This window comes from the organism of the source record quoted next, unplaced genomic scaffold (genome assembly GCF_019419815.1).
Source record: "Pyrus x bretschneideri cultivar Hongxiangsu unplaced genomic scaffold, Pyrus_bretschneideri_v1 Contig2, whole genome shotgun sequence".
Classification (NCBI taxonomy): domain Eukaryota; kingdom Viridiplantae; phylum Streptophyta; class Magnoliopsida; order Rosales; family Rosaceae; genus Pyrus; species Pyrus x bretschneideri.
The window spans coordinates 10603838-10615970 of record NW_025999501.1 but is presented as its reverse complement, the minus strand read 5'-3'; the positions used below and the strand labels follow the sequence as shown (position 1 = coordinate 10615970).

General features: G+C 35.8%; 1 protein-coding gene across 1 annotated transcript; it reads right to left on the bottom strand.

Moving 5' to 3' along the window:
* Positions 1-5007: 5007 nt before the first annotated feature.
* On the bottom strand, positions 5008-5915 carry LOC103955350. The gene has a single exon (XM_009367227.2). The coding sequence runs from the start codon at positions 5840-5842 to the stop codon at positions 5102-5104; it is 741 nt and encodes a 246-aa protein (XP_009365502.2). The 5' UTR covers positions 5843-5915; the 3' UTR covers positions 5008-5101.
* Positions 5916-12133: the final 6218 nt, after the last annotated feature.

Here is a 12133-nt window from a genome sequence, read left to right as displayed (position 1 = left end):
ATGAACAGAGAGTGAGTATGAAATTGAATGAATCTGACAGAAAGGGATTTGACAAATATATAGAGATGAAAATAACCTTTCTGGAGGAGTTGTGTATTCTTCAGGGGAAGTTATAACTTTTCACGTTGAAATATAACTGTTCATATCTTTTTAGAATTAATTAATTAATTATATTATATTATTTCCTTTATTAATTAATTAACTTATTTCACTACAATCATATGTATATTAGTACACCAATGTTATGGTGTACCTTCACGTATGATTACACATATTGTGAAAACCATGTTATCATAATCATATTCCAACGGAAAAAGGTTTGCCGTACGTGTTTGGGTTTGTAGTTTGGTTCATTTTTCATTTCTACATTCATCCAAAGTTTAGTGTAAATTTTTTTGTGACCAATTTGGTGGCTTGATTGGTAGTCAATATCTTAATTTAGCATACTCCAATTACATCGTCTTTTTCATTTTCCTTTTGGGTTGGGAATGAGTTCATAAATAACTGAAATAGAATGTAGAGTTGGCTATGTCAAAAGCGAGTTTATGAAATCATATTTTATTTTTGTTTGATTAGGTCATATCAAAGGAGTAGGATTTTCTCCTCTCCTATTCTCATCCTATTCCCTCCCCTTATTTCACACATTACTTTTTATCTGTATAAAAAATCAATATAAGATGTTGACGTGGCTTAACCGTGACCGTTCAAATAGGAGGGAAGGAAAGGGAGAAAGATTAAGAGGCGAGAGAATCCTCCTTCCATATCAAAAGCATAGCATTATAACTTTTTTGAACCACGAATTCTTCAAACTAAGCTTAACCAAAAAGAATTAACTATCGTAAACCCTACGTCCCCTACGGAAAAGGTTTCGCTAATGCGGTAAGCAGTGCTACAGCCATCCACTAGCATTACTTTTTTGGATTTGAATATATGAAGAATATGGGGGATAAAGGGGACGGGAGATATGCACGCTTGGAGAAATGACCGCTTAATTTGAGATTCTACCAAGAATGGGTTGTATAAGGTCAAGTCTGGTCATCACTAGGCAAGATCTTTGCACGGAACCCAGATGCATCGCCGACCCTCCTCTTCTAGCTCTATGTCGACACAGGTTTGGCAATCTATTTGGAAGTTACGAACTCCGCCTAAACTTCGTAATTTTATGTGGAGACTTGCTCATCGTGCACTGGCAACTTTGGAGAATTTATTTCATCGCAAATCTGCCCCATCACCTATCTGCTCAATATGTAATGAGGATGTGGAATCTGTTGAGCATCTCTTTTTGTTATGTCCTTGGATGGAACCCATTTGGTTTGAGGACGTCCTAAATGGCAGCTGGGAGGCCTATCCTACTTTAACAGTTATTGAACAGGTTGGGGAGGCTTTTCAGGATTGTTGTTGGTCTTGGGTTCCAAGGTCAGCCAATATGGCGTCGCATACCTTAGCGTCGTGTTGTAATATGGAGATGTACAATATCACTTGGGTCAGCAGACCCCCATCTTCGTTAGTTCATGTACTAAATAAAGATGACTTACCTTGTCCCCATTGATCCGTGGTTGGCAGTTGTAGGGGAGACACTTGAACTTGGTTCTAGTGTCTTTATCTTTATCGCCTCACTGCTTTGCGTTTTGTTGCTTTCTAGCATGTTGGTCTCTTTGTAGGCTTTCGTTGTACTTTGCTGGCTTATTTACCCTGGTAATACATTTCTAGTTTCCAAAAAAAAAAAAAAAGCTGTCATGGTCATGGTTTTGACATCTAAATAAGAGTTGCACATTGACTCGTGAATGAATGAAATTCAAACAAAGCCATTGATTCTTGATGAAGAGCAATAGTAGGGAAAAAAAGACACCAATGGAAGACAGGAAAGTTTGACAAAATACAAGAAAATTGTGTTCACTAAAAATAATAAGCCCAAAGTTCGAGATCAAATGTTTGTTTAAGAAAATTTTGTCCCCCACAGTTTATATGAATCTATTTTCCATACAAAAATTTACATACCTTTGTTAAATGAGATGCGTGTGTTTTATTTATTATACTGTATGAGTAGAAAAACTTTTATACATTTGTTACATGAGATGAACGTGTCTTATGTAATTATACTATATGAGTGCCACATGATCGAGAATGTGAAAATATTTAAATTGGTAAATAAAATATTTTCATTTCTCAATTGACAAGGCTATGAGCTTATTTAAAAGTATTTTTAAAATAGCTGAAAACGTTTAAAGTGAAAATATTTATAAAACCAGTCTTTAGTAAAAATGCAAATGCAAATGAATCTTGAAAAACTACATTTCAAGTATTTTTAGAATCTAAAAACACTTTTTTTTTTTTAAGAAGAAGAAGAAGTAAAATGCTCTCAGATATTTTGTTAGAGAATTATTATGTTATATATTATATGAGTAACAAATGCATATGACACGTCTATTTTGTTTACAAGTAAACGATAAATGAAAGTCAATGACTGATAAAGGTCTTGATTCCTACTAAAATTAACAAAAGCTCTTCCATGATCCATGATCTTCTTATACACCTTCAAACTTTTGACACTCAGCGGAATATACGTGCAGCTATAAAGGAGCATATCTTATCTGCAGGTATCAACCATTTCAACAACAAAGAATGGCTCATAACTGGATGACAACGAATATGTTTGATGTTGCATTCAAACATGAATGTCTAATATGTTTTGATATCATGAAAAAAAATGAAATTTTATCATAAATTTAATTAACAATATAAGAAATCAATTACTGATAAGCACATAAAAAGTTGAATAAACTTCCGAATGAAACTTTTCTTTACATTTGCATGGTCGTCAACCTGGTACTTGAGAAAATTAAAATACCTAAAGGCCATTTTGAACAGCTCAATCAAACCTTAGAAATCAACATGGATCAGAAAATTAGATCGACTTGGAATTAAGCTGTCAATGTTCAAACATTACCACATCCTTAGTTGTAAAATTTCTGTCTTCTTCCATTGTTCATGGATCCAGGACTAAATTAACACACAGTGGGTTCCCCACTTGTTTTTCTGAGACAAAAAAAATCCTAGGTAATGGGGTGCAACCATTGTTATTACCCAGATGGCCAACAATTTAGTACAACTTGTAGAGTCATAGATTAATTATTTATGTGACTTGGCAATGCGCCCCTGGCATCCTGGAGTAGCAGGTCATGTGAAAAGTACTATATTACCAATGGTCTGTATAAAACTATATGCTAAAAATAATCCACAAATTGATCCGACTACTGCCATAGTTCTTTTGTTTTGTTGTAGTCTCCTAGCCTTACTCCTTACCCAGCAAAATTATATTAGTTCTAGTTACTACTACTATTACTACTACAACTAATAATAATAATATAATATATTAGTCTCTAATTTAATCCAGTTCGATATGAATTAACAGGAGAAAATTAGACATACAAATTAAGAAGTAAACAATTTTTTTTTCACTGGTGGAGAAAGTCTCTCAAGAGTTTTTAGAATGACACAGTTAGAAAGTATCCCATACCAATTATACTCAAGAATGTGAGGGTTCGTGTAACAGCATTTCGTACTGGCAACAGTTTTTGTTGGTAACTTTCACAAGATATTTAGAGCAATTTTACCCCTAACAAATAAGCTAGGCCAAAGTCTATTTTTCAGGACCAACCTCCCTAAAAATCCACTCCACCCCACCCAATAGGCTGCCCAAAGTCCACCCCAGCTTCTAGGCAGGGCCATAATGGATTGAGTGAGGAACCGGCCCATTTGACGTCAGCCACTGACTAAGTTTACTAGATGATGTGTGGGAAACACTTGTGCGTGGGTGCTCGTTGCCGATAGCTTGTAGAGTTGGGCGCTATGTTGCATGCGCACTAACTAGGGCATCAGACTTGGGCCACATGGCGGGGCAATGTCCGTTGGATTTCTAACGGCTAGTTTCTGGACCGTTGGAACGGATTTCCAACGGTAAAAAAATTTGAATTTGAAATCTAACGACTAGTGACGTGGCAAAATTTAGACTATTTGATTTCTAGATCAACAATCTAGGTTTTTTGGCCAAAAAACACTTTAAAAGAAGGTAGAAATCTTACCGTTGGCCAAGTGTTCACTTTTGGACTATTGGATTTCAATCTTTTTGAAATCCAACAGTCCAGATTAATTACTTAATAAAAATTGTTAAAAATTTATTTAAAAATACAGAAAATTTTGAAAAAATTGGGTATTTTATTTAAATTGGTTAAGATTCTACTTAAAAATCTATTCAAAAAAATTGTACTGTCAAATAATAACATATGCGGTGACAAGATTGATTAAAAATTTTATCCAAAATTAAAAATAAAATTACTTATTAGTATTTTATAAAAAATTTAATAATATTTTAATAAAAATTGACTAGACTCTTGCCTAGCTCATTTTTTTAGAAATGGAGATGCACTTAGCCAATTATTGTTTATTGCAATCAATTATTATTTATTTAGGTGAATTAAATAAACTTTGGGCCGACTTATTTTTAGACCATCTCCAACAATGGGCTAAATGCCAAATTTCCCCCCCCAAACCATCTCCAACCCATGCTAAAACATTGGGCTAAATGCCAAATGTTAAAGTTGGGCCAAATACCCCCTAGATTCCCCCCCCCCCCCCTCGGCGCGACTGGACTCGCTGGCCCAAAGGCCAGTCTCGGCCCGCTCACTCGCGAATGCGCCCCACGCGAAGCGCTTGCAGTCCGTGTCCGACAGGGTGGGCCCCGCTGTCAGCGGGTTGTCGGCCACCCAAATGAACTCCAACGACTATTTTTGCAATCCAACGGTTGCGTTTCAAGGACCGTTGGTTGATCCAACGGTCCAGATTCAAATTTGATTTTTTAAAATATGTTATTTTAAAATACATTGAATCCAACGGCTGAGATCAAATATAATCAAATCTAACGGTAAAAAAAAGATCTAACGGCCCAAATTTAAATCTAACGGTTAAAATAATTAAAAAAAATTATTTAACTCAAAATTCACCCAAAAACTCTATAAATACCTATGTATTTGTTCAAACATCCACACAAAACTCAAATTTCTCTTACAATTCTTCCAATTTATCTTCCAATTTAACTCAAAATTCACCCAAAAACCCAAATCCATGTGTCGTAAGACGCCACAGCCTCGAGCACGATGGTTGGCTTGTCATGACGGCTCTTGAATTGGCCAGCCCAAGCAGTAGGACAATTCTTCCACTCCCAATGCATACAATCGAGACTTCCTATCATGCCAGGGAAGCCTTTTTTTTCTGCCTTGCGTAGAAGCCTCTTCAAGTCTGCACGATTTGGGTTGCGGAGGTATGTGGCTCCATATATGCCTTCAATTGCCTTATAGAAGCGCTTCAGGTTCTCAATAGCAGTACTTTCTGCAAGGCGGCAATACTCGTTAGTTGAGTCTGCAGAGCATCTATTAGCTAGCATGCGAAAAGCAAATGTGGGCTTCTGATGAGGTGATAGACCTTGTCGGCCTGTGGCATCTACCCTCCGTTCAAAGTAGTGGTCATGATTGACAACTGCATTCAAGATGCTTTCAAAAAGCTCTCTCCTCATCCGAAACCGCCTCCGAAAATCATGAGCAGGAAATCTCGGACGCTCGATGAAATAATCTTTCATCATTCGATCATGACACTCTTCTCTATCACGCTGCACATATGAACGTCCCGTGACAGAACCACGATGGCTAGATTCGCCATCGTGCTCAGATTGCATAAACGAGTTGATAAGTTCAACTTCAGCATTGAACAATTCTGCATCCTCAATCTCCATCATTGCTTGGTATTGTTCCATCTGCATTGCCATACTACGCATTCTTCTATCACCCATTGATGAGATATTGAGGATTTTTAGGAAACAAAAACTCTTTGAAAGTTGAAATATTGGTGAATATAGAGGATGATTGAAGGTTGAAAGGTTGTGTGATCAACAAATATTGGACATATGTTTATATAGAGGATGATTTCTGAAAGTTTGGTGGTGAATGGTTGGTGAAAGTTGAAAGTTTAGTGTTGAACAGTTGGTGAAAGTTGAAAGTTTGGTGTTCAACGGTTAGTGAATTGAAAATTTGGTGTTGAAAGGTTGGTGAATTGAAAGTTAGCCCAGGGTTGAAAGATTGGTAAAAGTTGACAGCTTGCTTTGTGGGAAATTCAGTGATTTTTCAATATTTATCGGAATTTAAATTTTTTTAGATTCAAATGTTTATAAAATTAATTTACGACAATCTACGTATTTATTTTTTAAAAAAAATTAATTTAAGAAAAAAATAGCCTAAGTTCATTCTTTAATAATCCCAGGCTAAAATTTTAGGCCAAAATGGTTGGAGTAGAAAAATTGTTTCTGGGCTAAAAGCTAAATTTTCCGAGCTAAAATATTTGGCTTTTAGTCCGACCATTGGATATGGTCTTAGGGATAGAGTTGCTTTTAAAATAGAACCAGGATCCTCGTCGGATCCATTCCCTAGGGATCTTAGGGATCATGCAATCGTGTATATTTATCGTATATCGTGCGGTCAGTTTTCGTTAGGTACTATTTATATTTGAATTTTAAATGATTTATGACCGCATGATATATGGTAAATGAACATGATTATGTAATCTCTAGGATTCCTAGGGAATGGATCCGGTGAAGATACTAGTTCCTTAAAATAGATCTAATTGTGGAAATTTTTCAGAACACAAGTAAATTGTTATTGTGATGTTACGTGTCATCGATTACATGAGCGGCACATTTGAGTTTCTCGCCAAATAATATTATGGCATTGACACCAGACGGCTGATATGAGGAAAAAGATTTTCGTCGGATCATTTTGTTAAGAACTTTGTGATCGTGATATATGATGAACGATCACGATTACTGATTTTCAGGATCCTGAGAAAAAAATTGAACCCGAAATAATTATGAAGATTAGAGTGATAGGACATGGATAGAAATCGGATCTAGGACTGAGAGCCTGGCAGGACCAGCATGAAGCCCAATAGGGTCGACTTCCAAAGTTTAAATGGGCTGCTTAGACAGGGTGAAGGTAAAAAGGAAAAGAGATCTCAACCAGCTGGCTTGAACCCGAAGCTCTTGAAGAAATGTATGTTTATTTATGGGAGGCAGATTGTTTGCCTTCCTGTTCCTTCTTGTTGGTAGAATCACAGTTAAATTATATCAATATTTTATATTCTTATTATTTTTTATCTTAATATTTTTATTAAAAAATTAATATAAAATATTAACATAATATAACCTTGATCACACATAATATGAAAAGATGAAAAAAGCATTCGAACAAAAGGCAAACAATCTGCCTCCTTATTTATGAGCTAGGGAAAAGATGTCAATTACTCCTAATTTACTTCCTGTTTCTGCAAACGTCAACTCAAACTCAGCTGATGCAGCTAGCGTAAACAAGATCTTGAAGAGATGTACAACTGTTTTTTCCTCAAAGTCTTGTGCTAAGTAAATAAATTCACCCAAACACTTGCTTCTCAATTGACAAATCAATGAGGTAAATGCTAACTTTGGTTAAACCCTAGATTTCAATTTTTCTCTCACTTGCTCTAACTATCTTGATGTTTCTTCTTGTAATTCTGGTCATGTTAGATAATCTCCTCAGGTCCTATTTATACTTAATAGGATTTTAAGTTACAATAAGAATTTCAATAAAAACCTAAGATCTTGTTTGACAGCTCGGATTGTATTGATTATTTCAGTAGGATATAATAAATAATCGGCTGATATTGACCAAAGTAATTGAACGTTTAGTACAGTATCAATCTAAAAATCAACTATTAATACTGCATTTGGTACCGCACGGAATAAGCAGTACTGCTAAATATCCTTATTAGTTTTACGAGAAAAATTGTTAATAAAATGAAAAAAAAGGAAAATAATGATAGAATAATTCACAAAGGGCACTGCCTTTAATTTGTCGTTCATCTTCTGCATAAAACGCTTTCTGGTTAATCTTCTGCAGACAACACGGATCAATTAAGGCTGTGTTTCACGACAAATCGAGGCACTGAGAAGGTGCGGCTTCAAGCGGAGACGACGGTCCAGCCACGTCGGCGAGGATTGACAGAGCTTTTGGCTCTTGAAGTTTTCTGGGAATCGATGAGATCTGCTCCAGATTCCGGCGAAAGGGCGGTTGCAGGTCGTTGCATTTCAGATCCTGTTAACCAAATCGATTAATTTGATTTCCATTGTGGTGGGTCGTCGCAAACGCCGAAATTGAGCCAAGAGCTGTAGGAATTTAGCCAATAAGTTGTCCAACCCTCAGTAATTTCACAGAATTTTATAGAAATTATGGAGTTCTAGAACTTAATTTGAAGTGAACTATAACTTCCCCAATAATTTCGGGCGGAACAGAGAAAAGAAGAAGAACGACGGCTGCTGAAGGACGACGACAAGAATGAGTCTTGCGAACGACGCGAGAGAGAGGAACGCGACGAGAGAAGGACAGAGAGGGAGAGAGCGAGCGTTGTTTCCCATAGGACTAATAATTTAGGGAGAATAAATTAACAGATGTGTACCGTATAAATCATGTGGGCCCGGTATAATTAATCCGGATGATATTTAGTAAGTAATAGCAATAAACACTCGAGTCTGTATTATTTATCTTATTCGATCCTTTAAACGGACTGCAAAACTAGGCCTAAACATTCAACCCCACAAATTAAATCCCCTTAGAAAACTTTTCCATTTGAAGTTGCTCGAGCCCATGTTGTACATGCTAATAAGTTATCACGAGTTAGGGTTGACAATATAATTTTAAACAAAATAACTCAACATTTAACAATTATCTACTAACAAATGAGCAATTGTTTTTAATATATTACACAGTGTAATAATTGACAATCATTCACACGAACGGCACAAATGTCTTTAGCATTTCTTGCTTAGTTAACAACACAAACTACATTTGGTGGTGGAATTGATACCAACTAAAGCGTAAAAAGGGTTCCAAATTGGGACCATGCATGAATGCAACCGTACCAGGTCGTTGGAAGAATTTAGTTCAACTGTGCTTCCAAATTGGATTGGACCAGAAATGAACAATGCAAAATTTTGAAATGGCGTTCGCTTTGTTGCTTCTCATCATCCCATCCTCACAAGTCACGAAGCCACATACATCCACTGTGGTACATAGCGATATTGCAGTTGACCTAAAAAGTTTGTAGCTAGCAAAGGGATCACTGTTTTGCCTAGAGGAAAATCCACTGATTTAAAGTCCTTAGCAGCCTAGCAGGAAAAGTACGAAAGAAATATGAGGAATCGTAGACTTTTGCAGAGTGACTGTGAGACAGACAGCGGTCTCCAATAGCTCTCCAAACTTAAATTTGATGTGCCCATTGAATTTGAATCCACTACGTGTAGGCTTACATGTCATAGCTTCTGACCCATCTTTTCTCTTTGGATGTGATATTCACGTCAATTTTTATTTTTTACACATTTTTTTTAATTTTTAACTATTAAATTAAATAAATTGAAGGATATTAAAAGATAAAAATTTATAAATAATACGTAAAAAGTAAAAAAAAAATGTGTAGATAACACACTTCTTTTCTTTTTCACTTATTCTTTAGAGCATGACTAAATAACCAGGGCAAGGATTTGGATCATTTTCCTATGAATCTTAAGAATTCTTAATCGTAATCGTAATTAAGTATTATTTATATTTAATTTTATTATTTTTAAATTTTTAAATAATTTCTCACAACACAGTTTATGATTAATCATTAAATCTCTAAAATCCTCAAAAAATAAAATCCGACGAAAATCTTTTTTCTTATAATTACTATTGTAACGTTTAATTTTAATAATAAAATATATTAACAATAATAATTATATTATTTATTTGAAACGTCATAATAAAAATATATATAGTTGCTCACTGGTCTCCAATCAGAGAACTTCCACTAATACACATCAAACCTTTTCAACTTTCAACCTCCATGACAAATAAAAATGAGTTCATCCTCTGGGAAATGCAATTCTTCAGGGAAGCCAACAAGAAGAAGGTTTACAACTAAAAGAGTTTCCAAAAAATGTGACGTCGATGCTGCTGAAATCAGGAGGCAGATTTTCCATGCCATACAACTCCATAGATCATCATCATCAGCTGCACCAGCAGCGGCGGCGCCACCACCACCTGTTTCTATGGGTCCACAGTTTGATTCATTGGTGGAGTCTATGCCTCTGCCTGGGCCGGTGTGGTCAACAACTGCACCTTCAGTATCGCCTTATGCTCCTTCAGCAGCCATGGAAGCCTTGGAATTTGAGTGGGGGGAGAGCCAAGCTGCTTCATATTCATGGTGGCTAGGGTTTCTGAAGACTTTGGATGGCAAGAATGCTGAGAAGTCAAACTACCCTTTGCCACTGGGGAGTTCTAATTGGTTGTTTGGTCAGAACCAGAACAGTAACTGTAAAGTAGGTGATCATCAAGAGACAGCTGCTTTGGTTGATGCAAATGATCAGAGCCCTTCACCAGATGAATGGTTGATGTTTCCAAATACAGAAGATGAGGGTGAGACTGTAATTCCCTAAGCTTAGAAATTTAGAATATATATGATCTAGCTACCTAACTGGATTTTGGAAATATAAAGCTTAAGTTCTTGGTCCATCCTTAACTCTGTGTTTCATATTTTGCTTAAATTTGAGGTGTAGATGATGATTGTGATGATACTGTACTTGTTTATTTTTAGTGCAATCTTCTACATGTTAAGGGAAATAAATTACACACGTCCTTCTCTTAGTGCACTCTTGCATTTGTCTTGGTTACCTTAATTTGTGGTTAAAAATGGCAAGTGCATAATGATAAGGGATGAGATCGAAAATCACTTCTCATATGTTAATGTGTCAAATACAATTTTCCATCACCATCCAATGATATATAGTATTTACAATAATTTTATATGCGTCAAGTTTGTTCATTAAATAATTTGTCAATAAGTTATTTGTTAGTCATAAATAAAGTTGACCCAAACTTCAATTTAACTTATATATAAGCTGATGAATAAAAATTAGTGAACAAATGTGAAGTAATAGTACTCCTCTATAAAATGATACAAATTGACTGAGTTAGAAACACTAATAAACTACATGGAAAAGGTTATTGGTTGAGTGATAAGATGATTATTGTTATGGTTCCATTTGGGGTTTTGAGGTGGTTGAACTGTGAAAATTCTAATAGGAACTAGTAAGTGGTAAGTTACTGCTTTTACATGTGTTCACCAGAAATTCAGAATGTAACTTTTAGAGATGATCATGATTCATGTATGTGAGTTAATCTTTTAAATGTGTGTATATTTTGGATGTGACATTAGGCTAACACATAAATCCAGTTTGGAAATATAGGCTTTAATTTCGTTGGCGTCTAATTCACTCCATTCTCAACTTAAAGAAGAGTCAAGACTCAAGAGTGGCGTGGTCTTTTTAAATGATTCAGTTGTGGAAGAAAAAGATCATTCATCTTTTGAAATGATTCAATCACAAATGGTCCAATTATTTCCATTCCTGCAGTGCATTCAAATTGGGACTGATTGGAGTTGAGTTGGAAGAGTTATTGTCACGAGCATTGTTCTAAATATCCTCGCTTAGACATTAGGTGGCTGGCCACTGTCTCGATTAATGCATTGACGTTCGAAAATTAAGAAAGGCTCATAGACCTGCTGAGGAGTCCGCCTAGACCGTCTAGGCACCCACCTAGCCCGTCCAGACCCGTCTAGACATCTGCTTAGGTTGCGACTCGCTTAGATATAAAATAGATAACTTTCCTTTTGCATTTTATTGTTTCCAATAAATTGTAAGAGACATATTGAACACTTAAATAAACACACATTATATGTTTGCTTCCCATGTTTTCATTATGTTCCAATACTTCATAATATTAAGTTATTATATTTTTTAGTTTCTAATAAAATTATATATATTTTAAATATAAACAGACATTTATTTACATGAAATACAATAGATTTACTTAAACCTGCCTAGGGGCCTGCTTAGGCTTCGCCTAGCCGCCTGCCTAAGCTCTGCCTAGCCGTCTAGGAGCTAGGCCCTAGCTCGCTGTTTGACTAGCGTTTAGCGTCTTTTAAAACCTTGATCACGAGGATTGGAACACTGAAAGGATTGCAG